We start from the raw sequence: 23356 nt of genomic DNA, 5'->3' as shown, positions 1-23356 counted from the left end.
TTGGGCAAGTCACTTAGTCTCTCTGTGCCTCAGTTCCCCATCTGTACAATGAGGCTAATAGCACGTCCCTACCTCACAGGAGCATTGGGAGGATACATCAAAGATGGTGAGATACTACAGCAATGGGGTTTATATAAGTTCCTTTGCGGAATATTAGGTCAGACCTATAAGGCATGCTGGGGTAGATGGGATATTGGTGCCACTATCTGGTTGTGGCCTGTTGGCATACGGGACACAAAAGGGGGTAAATCTCATTTAGACTATCTTTCAGGGAATCGCCAGAGCCACAGCTTAACATCAGCCTAAATCACTGTAAGAGAAGATACTCTTGGCAAATGGTGCCAGCCTGCCAACCCTGCAGACTGATTCCTTCTCTTCGCCATAGCACAGCAGGGGTCAGAACAATGCAAAACCCATTGGCCCCATCCCACCAACATAACTAAATCTGGATCTAGAGAGATGGCATCACATCAAAGATGGTAGCTCAGTTTCCAAGGCCTTGCGCTCTCTCTCTCTCAAGAACACCAGCATAGGTACCGATAAGCACCAGTGATTTTTGTTGACGTCAAGACCTAATTTAGTGGGAGCTCAGCTGAGACAACCAATTCATCCCACAAAACCAACCAAGCAGTCATCAAATGGTAACAAGGTTTTTTTTTCCCATGAACTGGTGTCACGCTAGAAATCAAGCATTGGGAAGCTTCAAATCCCATTACCCACCTATTCCCCCAAGCCACTCCTTTGAGAAAAAGCCAGCCTACTTGTGTTCAAAATCATCCCCCCTTAGGGCCAGATGAGTGCCCCATTCCCTTGGACATACATCAGAACTCTGGAGGGGGTTTTCATTACTGAGCAATGAAACTGGCAATGAAAAAACTAACCTCAAACTCATATTTCTTTGTGTCAACAGACTGTCACAGTTCTCTGGACCACACCGTATGAAGCAGACGTGACTTCAGAATAATTCTGGCTATAACACAGGACTGGGAGCCTGATTTGCCATTAAGCCTATTTCTAGATGAGCTGTTTTATTACTCGTTTCTTGAAAATGTTCTTGAAAAAGTCCTTCTCTAAGTCTGGTTTCCATTCTACTCAGTAACTGTGTGGGATGAATTGGTTGTCTCAGCTGAGCGCCCACTAAATTAGGTCTTGACGTCAACAAAAATCACTGGTGCTTATCGGTACCTATGCTGGTGTTCTTGAGAGAGAGAGAGCGAGAGAGAGAGCGCGCAAGGACTCAGTGGGCCTTGGAAACTGAGCTACCATCTTTGATGTGATGCCATCTCTCTAGATCCAGATTTAGTTATGTTGGTGGGATGGGGCCAATGGGTTTTGCATTGTTCTGACCCCTGCTGTGCTATGGGGAAGAGAAATCAAGCCCTGCTCTTTCATATTTAACCCCGCTAAGTGATTCAATGGTATAATAAGCAGTTAGCATGGTTATCGAGTCAACATTTGTCCTTTTGTGGTATCCCAGACAACACAAATAACTACTAGAACCAGAAATCAACTGCACTTTAGTCAATAATTCCTGCTGACCACATCCACGCTACTCAATTCATGGACTATATCCTCATCTGTAAACTGACACAGCCCCAATTAAATTAGTAGAACCAGACCCATATATACCAGCTGGCAATCTGGCCCAATCACATTCACTATCTTGATTGTTTTAACATTGTAAATCAGCTACAGGCCAGAAAATACAAGGCCTTCAGTAACTCAGCTATGTTTCTCAAGTCTCATTTTTCTCACTGCCCTTGCTGACTTCGCATCTTCTTTATACTGAGCGCTTTGCATTAGCCTAATATTGAATAGATATCATAGAATCATAGACTCTCAGGGTTAGCAGGGACCTCAGGAGGTCATCTAGTCCAACCCCCTGCTCAAAGCAGGACCAATCCCCAGACAGATTTTTGCTCCAGATCCCTAAATGGCCCCTTCAAGGCTTAAACTCACAACCCTGGGTTTAGCAGGCCAATGCTCAAACCACTGAGCTATCCAATACTAGGAAATGTCCATGGAAAAAAATCAAAAGGAAACAAAAATGGCTTAGTTACTGATAACTCGTGGTATGCTTTCTGCATCAGTTAGCAACTGTAGTTGCTAACAAATGTGATAAGTCATTAGGCTGGTTATAAGTATTAATGCGGTTTCTAAAATATTGGCAATATGCAGTCAAGATATAAAATCTTTAAATAAGGAAATATTCTCCCCTTTGTTACTAATAGCAAGCTAGCTTATGCAAATGGAAAGAGCTTTAAAAAAATCAACCTGTTGACCATTTGTTTCCTTTTTTTTGCATTTCACTGCACATGAAACCAGCCTGGTCAGTTTCACTTTGTTTGTAGACAGTTTCCTTTTATAGTTTTCATGAACTGTGGGTAATTTTATCCCCTACAGGAACCCCAATACAATAGCAGTGGGCACAGTACAAGAACCTGGATAGAGAGGAACTGGAGAAAGATTAGATAACTAAATTAGTTAGAATCCAGTGAACAATGCTATGTTGGTATGGCAAATATTTTGGCCAAGATACTCAAAAGTGACTGGTGATTTTAGGTGCTTCCGTTTTTGGGTGTTCAAGACATCTGGGAGGGGGTCTGATTTTCAGAGATTGGGGGCTCAGCACTTTCTGAAGATCGACTCTCCAGATGGGCCCCCCCAAAATGAAGTCACTCAAGCTTACTGGTCACTTGAAAATCCTGGCCTTTGTTTCCAAATGTTTGTTAAGAAAATATAGAAAAGAAAATGAGAAGTGAAAATTTCCCCTCATTTCCACTTGAGGGGAAGGCTAGCCCAGTGGTTAGGGCCCACTTCTAGGACTGGGAAAACCAGATTCAATTCCCTGCTCTGCTACAGACTTCCTGTGTGACCTTGGTCAAGTCATTTAGTCTCTCTGTGCTTCGGCTCCCCATCTGTGAAAGAGGAAAAATAACACTTCCCTGCCCCACAAAGTTGTTGTGAAGATACAATATTTTAATGAAACTGAGGCATTGGGGCCAGATAAGTAGGTAAACAGACATTTGTTTCACCTCGTCAATGTTTGACCAGGCAAATTTCCTGGGGTTTTCCATCCGGCTTTTCTCAGGCAAACCTTGCCCTCCCAGCTTGTCCCTCCCGCCCCCACACAGACTCTAAAGGAGGTTATTGACGGAGTAAGAATGGTAGGATTTGTCCCATAATAAATAGAAGGTTGCTCACTCCCTACACATATGGGATGCTCTCCTGGGTCCAGAGAAGTCAACTGCAAAACTCCCATTGTCTTCAAGTATTCGGGTGAAGGTTGTCAGTAGGGATGCATTAACAGGAAATAAATAAACAAATATATTTTAAAAGTTACCCTAAAGTTAGCCAGAATGGCAGAATTTAAAGAAATTAACTCAGGCAATGGGCACATACGCGCTGGAGAATGGGGTGTTTAAACCCATGTTAAAATCAGTCTCATAATGGGAGATTTGAAGAAGACGTAAAAGCTTTCCATTCATTTATATCAAAAATATTTGTGCTGACAGATTTACACAATTTAAACAACATGCCGTGGTGCCATCCCAAAGTGCCAGACGTATGGTTTTAATTTATAGGCTTTAGCAGCTTCCATTTACATCACGTTATGATAATGAAATGACTTGCAACAGAAGCTTCTTCCAAGGACCTCATAGAAGCATAGACGCTGTAAAGAGTGGAAATGCAAATGTTAAAGAACACGGTTAGCATACCCAGCGCTAGGAAAGATGACTGAAACGAACCTTTGATTTACACGTACTCACATCTGAGCTTCTGGACCAGGTTCTGTTTGCAGGGGCATCAGCAAAAGCGTTTAAGAACTTTGTAAGGAGTCAAAATATTGTTAGATGTCATCCTCAAGGAACAGAGCAGGAGTAAGCAACTGCAATACACACTTGACCACTAGAGGGAGCAGAGGATGGAAATCCAAAGAAGAAGAAGATGGCAGAACTGTATTTGTTGAGTTTGTGTAACCCCTTGGTGAGTATGTGTTATGGATCCTCCTCTGGGCCAAATCTGAGTCTCAATTACAGAGCCTTGTCTCTTTAGCTCAAGAGGAAGCACCTCATGCCTTTTGCTCTGGAGTCCCTAATTTAATCCCCAGTGTGTTGGCCATCACGCTTGTAGAAAGAACCTTAGCTCTACCAGTTTCTCCCATCCTTCAATAAATGTCTTCTAACAAACTGAGCCTTAGAAGGTTTGGAGGTTCAGGAAAGCCACCAGACATTTGGGATGGGGTTACAAAAGCTTATCCATAACTCTTAGGTCTGAAAAACTGGGCTGGAAATAAATAGCACAGAGGACGGGGCTCAAAAGTGAGATTTCTGATATTTCCTTCTTCTGGTTGTCTCTCTACTGTTGTATCTTCTATCGTGGCTGGAGCCTAGAAGTACAAAGACTCACGGAAATTAAAATAAAGAGGGTCCACCAACTTCTTGAACTTCAGCAAAGTTTTGTTGTAAACGTAATCTAAGGCGCATGAGGTCTTCTTATCTTACCTCAGTCGTATGGCCCGTCCACCCTACTGCTAATATACTGTATTTTCATTCATCCCTTTTGATTTCAGTCTTATTATGAGCTTGGCTTCTTTTCAAACCTTTTAGGCCAAGATTTTCAAAAGTGACTAATGATGTTGAATACCCTACTTGCCACATGATCAAGGGGGCTGGTTTTCAGCAGATGGGGGCTGGCTCAGCTTCCTCAAAACGAGGCCTCGTTAAAGTCTCCCGGGTTGGGTAGTCGGAAACGGAGGCACCCAAAATCACTGGTCACCTTTGAAATTCTTCTTAAATAGTGTGTGGGTGTGTGTATAATCAATCCTCATGCTGTCAAATGTCGTGTGTGTGTGTGTGTGTGTGTGTGTGTGTGTGTGTGAGAGAGAGAGAGAGAGAGAGAGAGAGAGAGAGAGAGACAGCCCTGGTTAAAGCATGCAATAAAGCCAATAGACAGGCAGGATAAATCCTACCTATTTATTAAATCTAAGCATGGATTAACCAATATTTCTCCTTCACATGGTTCATTGTCTGTGGTTGTTATAGAAAGCGAAGAGGTTAATGATGGAGGGATTGGAACCTGAAATGCATTACAGGGGAAGCCTGTTCTGCCGTCTACAGCACAGTATATCACTCTGAAGTTCCCAGCCCTGCCTTGCCAAGAGCTCTGCTGCAGACCCCAGTCCCAGCGGGAGCACGAAGTGAATTAGTGCCCTTGCTTAAGATCATTTCAGTGCAGGAACCACTGACCAGCCGGAATGATGTGGGTTGGCTTTATAATGTCAACTGCTATCCACCAGGGACTGAGGGAAGACCGTTAAAGATTTCACTGAGGGCTGGAGGTTGAACTGTACTTGAATCGAGGTTCTGAAGGTCTAAACACAACACTGTGTTTAGAGTCCTAACCTCCACAGAAATCAGTGGACGTTAGGAGCCGATGTACCTTTGTGGATCTGGGCCCATATCCCCAGTGCGACATGCATCTCCCCAGGTGCCTTTACTCCAGTGGGTGAAGCAGTGCTCCGAAGACCCTTTGCAAAATCTTGTCACCTGACCCATGCACTGTTGCAGAGTCAGGCTCTGGGAAACAGGGCTCAGGGTTGTACAGCAGAGCATGCCTGCCTCCCCCCCTTTACACAGCAGACTTATACCATTTCTGCTCCCAAGGGGCCCTCTACAGACACAGAGGATTATTAATTATTTGTATTGCAGTAGTACCCCGCAGCCCCAGTCATGGAACAGGCCCCTACCGCGCTAGGCACTGCACAAACAGAATAAAAAAACCGGTCCCTGCCCCAATGAGCATGCTGCCCAAATAAGAGGATGGACACATTTTCCCCCTTCCCGGATGTGCAGTTTTAAAAATGAGAGTTGCCTCCTGCAACAGACGGTGGCATCACTGGCCTCCAGAATAGATCAGGGATTGCCACGCAATAGCAAACGGCCCAGAGGAAAGTGGACTCTGGAGTGGTCAGAAAAAGCCTTTCAGGTCCCATTCAACAGAGCGACGCGCCGTCTAACAAGGTGGCCTGTCTCTGCAGAGCACACTGAGTTTCCACTGCACGCCACTGTTCCTCTAACATACCGCCCAGTATAGATGGATCAGTCTGATGCATTTCAATACTCAACTGCACGAACCGTTCTGTCTAGCTACGGCAAAGTCTCCCTTGATCGGGAGCACTAGTTCAGAGGGACACAGATGGGTTATTTTAGACCAGAGATTTGCCAACGGGCTAAGCACAAGAGAATGTGAGGCTCATTACGTTCCCCTCCCCGATCTGATACCAAAGAAAGAATCTATCTATAGCTTAACCTCTCTGCAGTTGCTAGCCCTGGAGTAGAAGCCATAACTGCTTCATGCCATGCTGTGTGATGTGTTAGGGCCACTGGCTCTGCATAATGGTGCCTCCAATCGCTCCTCTGGTCTCCTGTTCCCCATGCTGGCTTGGGGTAGTCAACCTTCAGGCCACACAGAAGATATAACTGGCTCCTCCCCCCCGCCATCTGTCTAGGCACTTCTGCCTCGTGCATCCTAAGCACAGTGGTTAAGTGGGTCGGAGAGGGGGAAGATTTGCATAGGCTCTGCACTATAGCTGTCTTTCACCCAGGGAAATTAGAATGCTTTCCTTTCAGGAAATTGCTTTAAATCGGTGGCATTCACCCTTTGCCATTTCAGGGAATCATGGAACCTGGTGACCAGAATCTCCCTCCAGTTTAGTAGGATGGAAGTGCAGGGTCCCTGACGCTTGTTTTGGCCTCCCCTGAGAGTCACAATTGCCAGGCTGGGAACCCTTGTTTTAAATATATGTTGAGATCGGGGGAGAAGGGGGGGGGTTGATTAAGAAAATGTAAAACCAAACAACGTCCATTTCATCATTATTCAGTGTTCCTTCAAGAGCGCCAGAATCAAATACAGATTGACCCCTTCACCCGTTTAGTCCCTTATCCCCACTGACTCTGAAGTCTAGTCATCGGTGTGTCTCTGGGACAGAGCCCTGGGAGATGTAACAGAGCACAGAAAGTTGCCCCTGGTGTTTTTAAGGGAGTGTTTCATAGATCCCGAGGCCAGAAAGGACCATCTAGTCTGACCTCCTGTATAAACACAGGCCCAGAGAACTTCCTCCAAAATAATTCCGAGAGCAGATGTTTTAGAAGAACATCCGATCGTGGTTTAAAAGTTCTCAGCAGCGGAGATTGTGTGGGATGTAGACACTCCACTGAAGGATTGCAAATTCAACCACAGCCACAGCGTGTGAATACGGGTGAGCTACAGGCAAAACTCGCCCGGATGTAAAACACCAGCCACAGACTAGGACCCCATGGTGCTAGGTGCTGTACAAACACAGAGGAAAAAAGAGAAGGGGCCTGCCTAAAAGAGCTTCATATTTCTTGATTTTGGGGGGCTAGACTCCTGGGCAATACAGTGAATGCACTCCAAAAAGGAAACAAATGGCATCAATATCAGCTGTTGTTATTGTGGTGGGAATAAAGGGGGTCTCCGCGCTGGATCTGGCCTACAGGGAGCTGAAGGTAGGATCCAGGCAGAAGAGCCTGCCTTCATAATTCTCTGCAGAAACCCCGGCTTGGAAGCAAGATGACCCTCAGCTGCATGGGGGGCCCCTGTCTAACAGGGAAAAGGGCAATACAAGTATTGCCTCAGGATTAGCGTCCTCTCACAAATGAAGCCACAAGTTCCCTAATTTGAGGCCTTACCATAAGTTAGGCTATTCAGTTACCCAATCTACTGCCAGTAAAATAGGACTCAAAACACACTATATAAGGAATCGAATAGGTAGGGTGCAGGGAAAGGTAGCCTCTCCATATTAGGAAGCAAACAGGTCAGGTCCGGGAAGGGGAAATCCTCACCATATTAGGAAACAAAAGGATGATTCGGAAGGTAGGAGATACGGCGGGTACCAAGAGAAGGGTAGGGATAAAAGATGCTGTAACCATAACTCGGGGCTCACTTTGTTGGTAGCGAGGCGGAGGGGAATGAGTGGTCTGGATGCTGTAACCGAATAAATTGCTTCTTACCACTCCACCCGGCTTCATCCATCATTTGGCCCCACAACAATGATTATTATTTAATTTCTATATTTAAATAATGCTCAAGTGCCCCCATCAGGATTAGCGCACCATTGTATTAGGTGCCTTGAAAACACCAATCCTTGACCTGAAGAGTTTGGAAACTGAGACCCTGATCTTAACCAATGGATCCACTAATCAAGACCACTCCAATATGAAGGGATCCACCCCAGGAAATGTGACTGCAGGACAGGGGCTTATGGACGAGAAGCTGGATATGAGTCAGCAGTGTGCCCTTGTTGCCAAGAAGGCCAATGGCATATTGGGCTGTATTAGTAGGAGCATTACCAGCAGATCGAGGGAAGTGATTACTCCCCTCTATTCGGCACTGATGAGGCCACAGCTGGAGTATTGCGTCCAATTTTGCCCCCCCCCACACACACCATAGGAAGGATGTGGACAAATTGGAGAGAGTCCAGCGGAGGGCAATGGAAATGATCAGGGATTGGGGCACATGACTTATGAGGAGAGACTGAGGGAACTGGGGTTCTTTAGTCTGCAGAAGAGAAGAATGAGGAGGGATTTGATAGCAGCCTTCAACTACCTGAAGGGGGGTTCCAAAGAGGATGGAGCTCGGCTGTTCTCAGGGGTGGCAGATGACAGAACAAGGAGTAATGGTCTCAAGTTGCAGTGGAGGAGATCTAGGTTGGAGATTCAGAAACACTATTTCACTAGGATGGTGGTGAAGCACTGGAATGGGTTATGTAGGGAGGTGGTGGAATCTCCATCCTTTGAGGTTTTTAAGGCCCGGCTTGACAAAGCCTTGGCTGGGATGATTTCATTGGTGTTGGTCCTGCTTTGAACAAGGGGTTGGACTAGATGACCTCCTGAGGTCTCTTCCAACCCTAACATTGTATGATTCTAACCCAAGCGATATATGAAGGTTTGTGGGGGTGAGTAAAGTGGTACAACCGAGTATATACAATTTATTATATACATTTGCAATTGAATATCAATGCTGTAGATTAACGGCCAATTGCCCCGCAGGCCATCTTTAACTGGCTGACTTTTTCTTTTATAGGCATGATGCCAGAGCTGGACGCAAAAGAAAGATCTCCAGGAGGAAAACAGAATGGCCCTTGAGACCCGTATGAGAAGTAAATTAGATTTTATAAATCTTTCAGGTTTTGATAATTTGGGGTATAACTATTAGTAGCAGCTATTAATTTTTTTTTTTTAGTACATATTTTTATCTTAAACAGTTGCCCAGCACAGGTTTTAAAGTGACACCATCTTGTGAACTTTTTGCAGCACACACACAGTACAGAATAATTTTAATTTTGCCTTGTGCCTTTTCATTATAAATTTTATAGAGCTAGCCGGAAAATTACACCTCCCCTCCCCCCGCCCACACACACCTGAGAAATTCAGATTTTCTTCAAAAAATAAAACAGACTAAAACTTATTTATTTTGGAGGGAGGAGCTTTTGGCAAAGGTAGACCAAAAATCTTCTGGTATTCCACCACCAATATCTGAAATATTTAGGGCTTTTGGCTTTATTGTTGTTGGGGGGAAAAAATTGAGAGAGAAAAATTGTTTGTCAAAATCCCACTTTCCCACCAACACAACCCTCCCCCCAAAGGAAAAAGCTTTTTCATCAATAACATTTTGTCCGGTTCTAAACATTTTAACTTTTTCATCTGTTTTTGTTTTTGTTTTTAAACTGGGCCAGGTCCTCAGTTGGTGTAAACTGGCATCGCGCCACTGAAATCAGAGCTATAGCAATTTGTACCATCTGAAGATTATGGCCCTTGCACGTGCAAAAATATTTACTCTTTTTCAAAAAGGCGCGGGAGGAATGCTGGGCACACCCAAATATTGCCCTGTCTGTATAGTAATATTTCATGTCTGTATGTTCATATTTCTGCTATTCAGGGCCCAACGTAAAGAGTGCAGATAGATGTCACCGGCCAAACATGATGGACCACCCATAGTCCTTTTATTAAACAGCACTTGTACTCTCTGTAATCCTATCAATAGCGTAATCAGAGCTTCCATGTCCCAGAGTTTGATGGAACAGCAGGACCTGGGAAATGAAGACTGACTTTGTTAACAAAGCCATTTCTCCCACTTAATTCGGACTCTTCTTGGTGGGAAGTAGGAAAACAATGTTTATTTGTGCAGCGAGTGAGGGGGGAAGAGAAATGAAAGGAAGAGACTAGCTAAGTGTGAAGTTTGATCTGGCACTATCTAGAGCTCCTTTCTTCCAGCCTGTCTCTGATCCAATCAATTACAGTTTGATATTACGTCTCTCATTTAATTTATCCCACCACATCTTGCAGTGATCTGAATCTGATGATTATCTAGATTGTGACTAAGAAGGAAAACCTCGCCATCTTGAGGATAATGAACACAGCCTTCGTTCAATCAGTGTTATTTCCCATGTATGGATAGGTTTAAAATCATCAGGACAACACTGGGTCTTTAGCAAGGCTACTTTGCAAACAGGAAGCATAGTAACGAAAGGCTTTGCCACCAGCTGAATGTGGATTAACTGTGTGGACAAAGAACTAGTGATGGGAGATGAAAAAGAGTGAAGTGGATAATATATAGGAATGAATTAGAGGGCGGGGAGTAAATACCTTCTTGGCAATCATGCTGGGTTCCATGTCTAGAGACAGAACTGAGCAGCAAAATTGCAAATCTTCCCCGGGAATCGGGGTTCAGATACAGGGGTGAAATCCTGGCTCTGTTGAAGTCAATGGCAACAGCCCCGTTGGTTTTAATGAACACCTGATTTCACCCAGGTCCCATTACAGAGTTAGGAGCTGGCTGCAAAGTTCAGATCCAAATCTGGATGTGAACTTCCCCAAATTTCAGCATGATCAGGTGTGGGGTAGGGCCCACCTCTACCCAAAATCAAACAGGTACTTTAGCTTCCTAGAAAGCTTTGTTATAACTATAGTGGAGCTTTTTGACAGTGGGGTCCCAAGAGCACCAGGAGATATTGCTCCTTCTAGAACTCTAGGAAGCATTTTCTCTCTCTAACCCCATGGAACATTTGTGGGCAAATCACTTCTGCTCCCATTGGCATTCATGTGTCTGCCTTTCCTCACCCCTTGCCATATAATGCCCTAATCTGGGGCTAGGAGCCTAAAAACTAGAGATGGGCCTGAACTGGAAATGCAGATTCCATATACCTCCACACGACATGAGTGAGTTCAAAATATGGACATGAAGCAGGACCTGAGCTTGGAGATTCAGGGCAGTGTCTGTTAATAACTCAGGCCCAGATCCTCAAAGAGATTTAGGCACCAAACCTTTGAGCTATTGCCCCAAAACTTCACTCCTAATCAAAGCTACTAAGATAGATCCATATAGTTCTGATCTGTTCTGAATCATATTCCAGCATTGGGAACGTTTGGAGTCTGAGGTTCTGACCCACCTTTACTTATCACACTTGGATTTAGACACCTTCACCACCAGGTGTGTTGTTTGCTAGTGCTGGTGCCCGATCCTGCATTTCATGGGTAACCAAAACTCTCACTGAAGTCACTAGGAGTTGGGGGTGTTTGTAAATACTGGATTGGGCCCCTCTCAAGCTCAAGGACACTTAGAAGGCAATTAAATCAAGGGTAAAGCTGCAGTATATTAGCCACATGGTTTCCATATATCAGCAGGGAATACTCTGCAGAAGTCCCAGGCGGAATGGAGGCTCAGACTACGAATGTTATATTGCCAAGGTGCACAATGGGAAAATGATATACCACCTATGTTCTCAAAGAAGCAATCAATGACATTGTACATCTTAATTTTCTCATGTGGATAAAACGATTCACAAATCGAAGGAACTCTAGGCATGGAACATTCCTGGTTAAAAATGCAAAAACCTCCCATTTCTTTCGTAAACAATCGAAACCAAGTACAACGGGGTGATCACTTCTTGATTTCCCCTTCCTCATGATATCAGATTAACGGATTTGGTGTACAAAGTCCTATTCAAAATTTTCAGTAACACAAAGCTGCCTTTCAGATTGGGCGGGGCGAGGGGGACAGGGAGGAAACCAATGACTATTTTTTTTAAACTTACTAAGGCAAACATGCTGGATTTTTCCCTGGAAAACAAAAGCACGGAGATGTTTAAATGAGGCACAATTACAAGACTTGGTTTCAAATTTTCTTATATATTATACGCAATATTGCAGTAATGCTGAAAGCAGGTAAGAAGTGCTGATGCCCTTAGCAGATTTGGGAGTGTAATTTAGTGCAGATGTTCTCAAACCACACACACAGAGCGGAATACAAGAACTGGTCAATTCCTGATTTCCATTTTTAGTATGTTTAATTATGTGTGTCTTACCGAAGACTCCAAGATTTAGAATTAAGAGGAGAAACCTAGTTATAGGAACCCACTCCTCTCAATTAGCACAGCAGTGGGACTGCTAGACAGAGTGATAACATTACAAAATGACTACCGCCAAACAATTTGCCAGGTGCCAGAATGTATTCACCTTAAAGGAAGCAAGTAAAGAGCTTTCTGGTTAATTTTGTCTCATGTTGTTTTGATGGCCACCTTTCCAGAAGTGGCGTCAAGCCAAGCAAAATAATATTTTTAAAGTAACTCTTGAATGGTGACCTGTTTTCGTAGTAACATCAACAATCCATAATAATCAAAACCTAACATTTTGTTAATAAAAATCCGAATTTTCCACAAAACTCCCCATTACTGTCTATAAAGCAACTCCTTTACTAAATAGGTAATAGTCCTAATTCTTTTTAAAGGAAGGGGGATTCTATGTACATGTTAAAAATTAGTGACTAAAAGGAAAATAAGTTGAATTATCATCCCCTGAGTACTATGGTAAGAACATTTCTTTGCAATTCTCTTTCCCTCACACACAAAAATGTGTAATATGATTCACATTTAAAAGGCTTCCAAGTGTAGATTTTTAACTAAGGTCTTTCATGTGTTTTATTTTAAGTACTATTTGACCTACTACAGCCAACTAGGATTGGATCAATATTGGGAGGGTACCGTGGTTAATTATTTAGACTTCGGTTTTAAAGAAGTATGTGGTCAACAACAAAAATAGGCGGTTAACTCTTTGAAGGAAAGGGAGAAGCAAATTCCTTGTCAAAAAACACAGATGTCTGTAGTTTTTGGTTTAGAAATAAGAATTTTTTAACAACTCAAACTATACTTTCCATGCTCTCAGAGCCTAGGCTCTCACTGATTTGCTGTGGGAACTCTATATACTCGGTGTACACTCTTACAACTGGGAACATTAAAGGAATTTATTTTTGCTAAAAGAAAAACAATGTGATTTTTCGCTGTAAATCAAAACCCCCCGTTAGATCTTTGAAAAATGCATCACTTGGTGACAATCTCTCCACTTAAAGAGTCACTGTGGATTTTTTGTTTAAATAAGGACAGCACGGTAGGACAGGAAATAGTTGCACTAACAGTAATGACGAAAGCCGGTTTAAAAAAAAATACATTGTAATTATAAGTCATGGTTTTCTCTGGAATATTTCCCTCTCCCACTCTTTTTGCTTAATTTCAGAATTTCACAGTTTCACAAAGCAACGTCAAGAGCTGTGAATGTATTTCTGCCGGTCCACTCAAATGAAATCAATCCTGCCTTGAAATGTGGTTTAGAAAGCTGAATTACCAACAGAAAGAGACATTCTGGATTCAAACTACACCAACACTTGCTCCTTAATCTGTCCTTCACTTTCCAAGCTTCACCTCCTCTTCACAACCCCCACCCTTGCAGATTCAAGAAATGAAAATTCAACTTATCTCAGTACACAACAGCTTATATGAAAGTCCATTTCTTTAGACGTGGGATAATAAAGTAAGAACACCCAAGCAGTTTGCGTAACATTAAACACACTGAAAACAACATTAAAACTCCCTCCGCCCCCCCCTCCCCCCCCCCTCCCTTCCGTTCCCATTTTTACTTCTGAGTTGCAGGGAATGAGAGGATGGCGTTAAAAACTTTTTACCAAGTTGCTGCAGAAATTAGATACTAGGTTTGACACCTTCCCTTGCATATTACAAACTTGGGGACACCGCATCTCGGTGCCTCTGGCTCCCTAATATCACCTGCAGTAGAGAGAAAGAGAGAGAGAGCGCGTGTGTGTGGGTACACAATTGTGTCGTGGTGGCTATCCCATGCACACACAGAGTCACCTCTGCAGATACACAGCACCATCAGTGTTACGTCACTTGATCGCTGCATTGGGTTGCTGAGGGCCCGCTCTAAAGGCCATTGCAGCTTCAGTGGGCTTTGGCGCATGCCCTGTCTTCCTGAGCTCTCTTACCCTGGTGCTGGTCAGTTTCCCTTCCCCCCTGCTGGGATGGACAGAGAAGCCCAGGGGCCCAAGCCCCCCTTACCTGGGAAAAGTTGAGCCCATTCAGTGGGTGGCACTGCTCTTCCACCCTCTCCACAGCCCCTGTCCTCTTCTTCATCCGCTCAGCCTCCTGGGCCAGGTAGAGGTCTAGCACAGGCACCCCTCGGGAGCGGATGTCCGTCTCAGTCAGGGAGTTGACCATCAGCATCACCCAGACGGGCCTCTTGCGCTCCCAGTTGCCGGCGATGGCATTGAAGAGGTAGTCAGCGTACAGCCCCTTGCCCCGCTGGTCTGGGGTCATCCAGTGTGGCAGCATCAGCTTGACGTACTCCAAGTGCCGCTTGAGGCGGCGGTAGAGCTCCCGGGGCAGCACGTCCTGCAGGTTCTCGCCGTGGGGCAGCATCTGGCAGCTGGCCAGGCCTGAGATGGTGTAGGGATCAGTGAGGTCCAGTTCAAAGTACACGCTGGAGCTGGCCTGGAACGCTGCCTTGGAGTTCTCAGGGATGAAGTCCCACACCCGCGTGTAGGGCACGTGGATGGTGCCAAACAGGTAGGCCGGAGGGTCCCGTTGAATGGTCCACAAGAAGGAATTTAGCTCTCCCTGCTGGGGATGGGGGAGAGACAGAGTCAGAGCCAGTCCGCTTGGGGGACGAGGCTCAGGGCCAGCAAAACCACAGGACAGCATGTGAGAGAGAGAGAGAGAATTTTATATACAGCAACTCTGCTGCACACACTATACTACAACAACACACAGCCTCAGTAGAGAGGTCTATGAGATATACACCAAAACGGTCTAGCTGCATAGATCCATACGCAACACAGATAAACCATACATAAACTGTCTCCGTCTGTAGGTGCACACAAACACACACTCCAGGCATATACACACTGAACGGCTATAATATACAGGGACAGATCACATACAGTTTCTGTGCGAGTACCTATCTGAATAAGAAATCTCGTCATCTGCATTGTTCCTTGGTATAACTGCGACCGTTGCTTGCAAGACGGTACTGTGTGTGCAGTGCGCACCCAAAACATTGGTTCTATCTCCACCTGAGTGATGAACGGTTGGTTGTGTACTAATGTGGTTCTAGGCAAATTAATCAATTGTTGGTGAGTTGTGAATAAGCAAGTAAATTTGAGAACTACAGTTCAAGTTCAAAGTGGCCCTGGAAGGAATCCAGCCTTAAAATTAGTAAGTGAACGCTCCCTGCATTCAATAAAATAGAGTCCATTCTATGTTGGCTAGAACACTTATCCAATTAGCAAACCTAGCTTGTTAGATTTCGGCTTTAAAATCTAACCGGCACCTTGGCACCTTGGCAAATTCATAAAAATGGATCCCTTTTCAATAACTGTATTTATCTATATTTCTATAGCTATGTATACACACGTGTCTCTGCATAATTAGCATGTAACCATACAGCTAAATGTGGTGATGGCTAGATCCACATAGATGTCTAGCTAGATGAAATACATATACAGAAGCTATATGTGCACCTATAGACACACACTGCTAAAGGGAGGCAGTGTGTAGATATGGAAAGACATACAGAGAAACTGTATTTAATCTGCGCTATCTACACCCATGTATAAACTCGACACACGGAACTTGCATGTTTACACCTGTGTGCACTCACCCATACGCCCAGCCGTGTGGACGTGGTGCCTGTCTAGGGGCACTGCCCGGTGTGTGTAGAGATGCAGCTGGATGGGCTCTCTGCACAGGAGCCCTGGCTGTGTGGATCCAGCCAGGCAGACGGAGGGACAGTGACCCCCTTGGGCTGTAGTGATCAGACCCACCCCTGAGCAGAAAGTGCCTGGGAGCTGGCGTGCCCTGACCCAACTGGGCAACCATCCTGTCCCCCCGCAGCCGAGCCCTGGTCCATCAGAGGAGAGCAGAGCTGGGATGGGGCTGTCTCCATGCCCTGGGAGGGGGGACTGATTTGGGCGGGGAGAATAAAAAAGCAGCGATTATCCCCCCCACCCTGGCACCTGGAGAGGAGACTGCCAGACAGAGGGCCAGTCCCCGCTGCGGATCGCCTGATGCTTTCCTGGGGCTTGGGCGTGAAGCCGGAGCGCGGGGCGCAGGCGGGGGCAAGGGGAAGCAGCCCCGGGGAACGCAGCTCACCGATCGGGGCAGCTCACATGGCCCGGGCTCCATCTGCTTCCTCCTAGATGTGGCGCCGGGCAGGATCCCCCCGAAGATGAAGTAGATCAGCGCCAGGTTGGGTTGCATCCTGCCTCGTCCCAGCTGAGCCTTCCCTGGTGGCTTTTCTGGATCTTAACCCCCCCCACACACACACCCCTGCCCTTGTTATTCAAACAAACTTTGCCCGTCCCGTCCGCAGGTGACAAGTGCAAAGCCGGCGCCTGGAGCCCCCCCTGTCTCTGCTCAGGGCTTGTCAGACGGTGAACGGCTCCGCAGAGGACGAGCCCGGCTTTGTGCCTGATCCCCAGCCTCCGCCATGCTCCTTTTGCAAATCGGAGGAGCCACTTCTGAGCTGGCCGGAGCAGTTTTTCGGCGTTGGGAAGGAGGTGGGAGAGCAAAGGCGCTTGTCAGGCGGGGGGGGGGGGGTTGGAGCCTCGCTGGTGAGGATGGATTTGGTGATTGCTATTTGAACAGGCACAGGAAGGCGGGTACTGATCAGCATGTCAATATCACACACACACGCGCAGCGAGGAGGCAAAAACTCACAGCAACTTCCAACTTTCCCAAACTTCCCATCCTCCTAAACTTTTTTTTTTTTTTCGCGCTGCAGGGAGGAGCGGCCGCCACTAGAGGGCGCCTGTTTCTCAGTCATCTAACCAGCGGGCGCTGAAGGCTCCGTTAATAGGCATCTTTACCCTGCTGCAAAGGGACCAGTTTGATCAGTCCGCGGGTTTCCTAGGTTCAGTGCGTCAATCAATTGCCCCCAATGTGAGCCACCTGTAGCAGCCTGGTTTTCTCCTGCAGCTGGAGAGGGACGGGGGGAATCAAACCCTCTGAACATGCAGCTCCAAGATCCCCCCTCAATTAGGGATTCTTTTTGAAAGGTGAGTTTCTTCTTAAATCATTGCCAAACTGCCAACCTTTCCCCTGTCTCTCCTCATTGCTACAGAAGAAGAAATGTGTTCCCCCCCCTTCAGTTTTATTTCTTAATCTAGGCAGGGTCCCATGCAGGTGTTTGTATAATTCACTATCCCCGAGTGCATTTGCCTTCAGTCCTTCTCCCTAAACAACTGTAAAAAATGACCACACGCCCCTCCTCCCCACCCCTGCATCCTCCAGTATAGAATCAAACCACAACTTTGGTTTTAAGCTTTTGAAACAGTTGAATGTGCATTTTCCCACATCCACCCCCCTTCGCAGTTGCCTTTGCACCCCTGGGTTAAAATCCGGATGTAGAGCCTCATGAGAAAGTATGTTCCTCTAAAGAGAGCTCTGGTCCAATTTTGCAAACATCAGAGGGTCAGATAAGACACTGCACAAGAATCTCAAAGCATATGTGGCTTGTCACCCCTTGGAAGTGGCGATGTGAGGCTAAAGGCTTCAGGCAACATCCAAGCCCAGTTAAAGTCCATGAAAGTGTTGCCATTGATTTCAGCATGGCCAGGATTTCACCCTTAGATTCTATGGCCAGCTCTTCCATTTACTTACTGCATGTGCTTGGGCAAACTGAACATAACCCCTCTGCACATGGGTGTCCCCATATCTAAAACGAGGGGACAATGTATGTACAGTGGCTTGAAACCACCCACATCCATACAACAGAACAGAAGAGTTCTGGGTCGGAACTGCACAGCCAGTCCCTATCTGCAGTAATCCAAATCCTGGATCCAAACGCTCCCCAAACTTTGGGGAAGTTTATATCTGAGCGTCGATACTCAGGTCAGTTTTTAACATATTTGATCATAAAATCGACCTGGGGTATGTATTGAGTGCTCTGTGTGTACATTACATACACACTGTGCTGTAAAGAGTTGAAGGTAACTGGGTGTTTAACAACAAAAAAAGTTAGTTCCTTACTCATATGCAAACCGCACTCTACTTACTGAGTCTTTAATCAAATTCAAAACTCCCATATTTGGTAATGGGCATTTGCCAGGATAAAGCTGGCAGGATCAGGTCCCTCTGACTAATTATAAATAAGATTCTTCTAAAACCCGGGCAAAGCCTGAAATGACGTCACATGCATCAGTCACTGTGGTTACTGTTAAACAAATGTAACTACACAAGACGATTGAAGGGGCTTTGACGTTGAAAGCAAATCAAATTTGTTTTGCTTGGATTCCGTTTCTGGCCTCCAGACATGAAAACAGTGTGTTCTCCTAACAATAGCTTTGATATCAGTGGCACATTTTTATAGAGGAAAATTAGACCCATGGATTTATCAGACAGATCCTGGAGATAGGAACCGCGTAAAGGAGAGAGATTTTTTCCAACTAAGGCCATGATCTGGCAAAGAATTACATTGACTTCAGTGGGGCTACCCATGTGTGTAAAGTTACTTACGCGTGTAAGTCTGTACAGGACCATGGTTACAAGCTCTCTGGAAACCTTGCCAATCGTTCCATGTGGCTGTAGGGGTTTGCCCATGCAGAGCTCTTTGCAGGTGCGGGGTTGGAATTGTAAACATGCATATCTACTCTACGCATGGGCAGCAAGATGACTGCATTTCTCCTTGGTGCGTGCTGTCACAGCTTCACCCACCAGAGGCTCTAAACTGGAGTCCCCAACCTTTTTCTATAGTTCTTTCCACCCCTGCCCATGTATCATGTCAGGTTTCAGACATGTAGGATGTAATAGCTTTTAAAACGTACCCTTATTTATAGTGAAGAAGCTGCAGCTGCTACGACCGTTACCCAGACTGGTGCAAGGGGTGGGAGGGCGTGCGAGGCGGGCCTGGATGCCTCGATGTTGCCCCTTCGTGCAAACGCACAGGGCCTGCCTTGTGGGGGAGGGATTCGGGGAGCACAGGGTGCTCGGCCCATCCCCACCCCCTGTAAATGCCTGGCAGGCTTAACTGCTGCAATCCTTCCATGGCCTCACCCAGCCATGGTTACCATAGCAATGCCCTTATGAAGTGACTCCTGGGTATGGTAAATCGGTGTGGTAACAAGGCAGCTTCTGGAGGCACCATTACCTATTCCATGATTAGAGTCTCACTTTGTGGCATTAAAAAAAAAATACAATGAGGAGTCCTTGTGGCACTTTAGAGACTAACAAATTTATTTGGGCCTAAGCTTTCGTGGGCTAAAACCCACTTCATCAGATGCATGGAGTGGACATTTACGTCCTTGTCCTTTGGCCAAGCTGGTGATATTAATCAATGACATGAACAAGACTATGCAAAATGTACTTTTGTAGCTTTGGGGAATTCTTGGTTAGGCTGTGCCTCACTTGTCTGGCCTGAGAAGCCACCCCTCAGTGAGGACTTTGGACCTTGCTTCCATCTTTGGTCTAAAATAACCCATCATTGGTGACCTTCAGGGCATGCCACAAAAGCTGTTAGGGCTGGGGAGAAAGGCGAGGGTGTGTTCCTGGGGAGACTTCCTGGCTGGCTGAGTTATCTGTATATGATTAGTTAATGCTGGTGGTTGGCTGAGTAAACATGTTACCTGTAGATAAGTATTTACTGCTGCTGGGTGGTTGCCACTATGTTAGTGTAAGTTGAATTGATAATTAGGATACGTGAAGCTTTTAATTTCAATGTCTCACTATGGTTTAAATCTAAAGAGCTGCATAAGGAATAATCACAATCTATCTCCTAGTATTTTGGTGCCACTCCTGTCGAATAGTAAGTTGTGTACGGGCCCAGCCCACAGTGCTCCTAACAAGAATCGATCTATCAGTGCACAAGGGCAATGCATGTAGCCATTGCTAGGTAAAAGGCAGGTGCACTGGGATCAATATATACCCTGTTTTATGGCAAATCCCCGAACCATCCCTTAATGCAAGCGCCGTCTAGCTGGGAAAGCACAGCCTCTTGTTGATTTATGCTGCTTGAGGGTGAGATGACTAAAGTAACCATAAAAAAAACAGGAACGTACATCCCAGCAGGAGACAGAAGCCAAACTGTCTTATTAAAGTGGCGGAGGCGGGTTGTGGAACTTTCAGTAAATGGTCCAGGGAGCAGAAACGGCAGACCACAAGTCGCATGCCATCCATCATGACGTCTCACCTAGGACTTAAATGCACGCCTCAGACCGATGACTTTTACAAGGCCATCGCTTCTGCAGCAGCACGGGAAATTAATTCTTTTGTGTACTTGTAATTTTTCTTTTAAGATCACTTCCATATGTCCCTGCACTTCTCATTTAAACACAGCCGTTTAGGGCAAATCTGAAGTAATGTTAACCCCCTTCTAATGTAAATATTTACCAAAATCATTAAATAATTGCCCTGATCTTTGGACACGTATAGCACTCTACCTGCTACTGTAGGTTTTCGAGCTGGAGCAGTTCAGGGCCTCTGTGATAAACCCCAAAGCCTGTTAAAGAAGCTTAATGGTTTGATTAGCAGTTAGCTGGTAGAAAAGGCTAGCTATAAAAATTGCCCAGAGGAACAAAATGCAAAAGTAAATGAATTATTTTGGAACAGGGCCTTTCTTTTTGAATTTCCAGAATTCCAGTTAAAATAATCATTCTTTTGAAAAAAAAAATCTAGAATCTTTCGTTTTTAAGGTGGCGTGTTACTTTTTTGGGTATAATATTGAATAGTATCAGTGTATATTTATATCATGTATGTCATCCTGAAATGCTCCCAAATTGTTTTGCTATTTATTAGCAATCACTTGAAACACCACTGAAATGCAACCACTTCTGGGGTGGGGCGAGGAAGCTGGTTAACAGCGTACAGTACTCAGTAGTTTAAGACAGGAAATGAAAAGTGCCACATCCAATGAAAAGGTAAGGTAGATAGGCAGAGTATAATACCCATCATGGAATTTGGCTATGACTCAGGGTTTTAAAAACATCTCTATTCTTGTGAGAATCATCACTGGACTTTTAGTGCTACCTTTTTATATACAAAACCATACACATATGAAATTCACCTATTTAGCAGATCTGCTTAAAAAAACCCCCACGGCTTATTTTATTGTACAGCCTGTGAAATATGGCTCGTTGCATTTGTATTTCCATGTGTGGGCCGGTTCATTTTTAGACTGGTGGGACTTTTGATTCCAAGATGAATTTCCTTTTCCAGCAGCCACTTCAGTGCTGTGATGCGAAATAGCTGTGAGATTAGAAAAACACCATCTGTTGATCAAATAAACAAAAGCCTAGTTAGTTATAAGTTTAGTAGGCCATTATGTCTCGCAAGGTCCTTGTATGTTAATAAATTCCACCATGAAATGTTTTCTAACATCACATGACTAAACTCTGTCCTCTCAGCATTTATCTTGATGCTGTTTCTTTAACAATGAATCTGGGCCTAAGATCTGAACTTTCCCAAAGATCAAAGAGGTGTTTGGATTGGGGGGGATTTAGTTTCCTTGTTAATTAATAATTCAGGATACAGCACATATAACATTGTCACGGGCTCATATTATTTATTTGTGGTACAGGCCTCAGTTGATTGTGTGTGTGGGGGAGGAGGGAGAGGCGGGGAGGGAGATGTGCTTGTGCTAGGTACTCTACAAATACAGTATTACAAATGCAAACTGTGCCGTACTGAAATGTAAAGCCACTCTGGATACATGGAGTACTTGTGGCACCTTAGAGACTAACAAATTTATTTGGGCCTAATCTTTCGTGGGCTAGAACCCACTTCATCGGATGCATGCAGTGGAAAATANTATCCAGATTTCAGAGTGGTAGCCATGTTAGTCTGTATCAGCAAAAAGAACGAGGAGTACTTGTGGCACCTTAGAGACTAACAAATTTATTTGGGCCTAATCTTTCGTGGGCTAGAACCCACTTCATCGGATGCATGCAGTGGAAAATAAAGTAGGAAGATATCTTCCTACTGTATATCTTCCTACTGTATTTTCCACTGCATGCATCCGATGAAGTGGGTTCTAGCCCACGAAAGATTAGGCCCAAATAAATTTGTTAGTCTCTAAGGTGCCACAAGTACTCCTCGTTCTTTTTGCTGATACAGACTAACATGGCTACCACTCTGAAATCTGGATACATGGGAAACTTTGGTAAAGCTAGCTGGCTGCTCCCCTGATAACATGGGGAATCTCTTCTGGGAGTGGATTTGCATGCTCTAGAGCAGGGATCGGCAACCTTTGACACACGGCCCGCCACGGTAAGCCCCTTAGCTTTGTTTACCTGCCGCGTCCGCACGTTCGACCGATCGCGGCTCCCACTGGCTGCAGTCTGTCGCTCCAGGCCAATGGGGGCTGCGGGAAGTGGCGCGGGCTATCTGATTGATGAAATGCCCCTCACTGCATGCCAAAGTGCTCGGGGTGCTGTTGAATGAATAGTTGACCCCAATGGGGCTACTCGTGCTTAACATGAAGCACACTTGTAAGTCTTTGGCGGCTGGGTGGTATAGGTCGTAAGTTCGCAAAGAGTACAGAATTGTTGACGTATAGAATGCACTGCAAGACTCACCCAGGCTCCCAATTTTTTTCCTGGGGAAATGGAATAAGAGGTGGAAGGGAAGATAATGTGGTGGAGGTGACGATGGAAGCTGTAATGAAGACTCCATTGATGACTGGGAAGATTGCTTTTTTTAAGGCCTGATTCATTGCCTGGTAAATCAGTGGGAGGACACGCGTTGATTTCAGTAGGCATTAGCTCACACTCTTCTGGAGGAAGTCTCTTTTGCAAGGTTCCAGAGTGGTCTATTTTAGAAAAATAGTGATTTAAAATGTATGGAATGTGGGTAGAGTTGAGACAGGCACAACTGAAAATAAAGCCAAATACATATGTGCACATTTGAAGTGTCATAGATTCATAGATTCTAGGACCGGAAGGGACCTCGAGAGGTCATCGAGTCCAGTCCCCTGCCTGCATGGCAGGACCAAATACTGTC

General features: G+C 45.2%; 1 protein-coding gene across 2 annotated transcripts in view; it reads right to left on the bottom strand.

Annotated features, from left to right (window-relative positions):
• Positions 1-17033, bottom strand: part of TRABD2B (TraB domain containing 2B) — a 391553-nt gene extending 374520 nt beyond the window's left edge. Inside the window, exons 1-2 of one of the 2 annotated variants that reach the window (XM_034780337.1) lie at positions 16517-17033; positions 14426-14986 (exon numbers count right to left, since the gene is read on the bottom strand). In XM_034780337.1, coding sequence (XP_034636228.1) covers positions 14426-14986; positions 16517-16624 — 669 coding nt within the window. In that variant the 5' untranslated portion in view covers positions 16625-17033. The remainder of the gene's footprint in view (positions 1-14425; positions 14987-16516) is intronic. The other variant, XM_034780336.1, reaches the window with a different exon arrangement.
• Between the last annotated feature and the right edge of the window lie 6323 nt (positions 17034-23356).

Source organism: Trachemys scripta, chromosome 8 (assembly GCF_013100865.1).
Source record: "Trachemys scripta elegans isolate TJP31775 chromosome 8, CAS_Tse_1.0, whole genome shotgun sequence".
Classification (NCBI taxonomy): domain Eukaryota; kingdom Metazoa; phylum Chordata; order Testudines; family Emydidae; genus Trachemys; species Trachemys scripta.
This window is presented reverse-complemented; position numbering and strand designations above follow the sequence as displayed.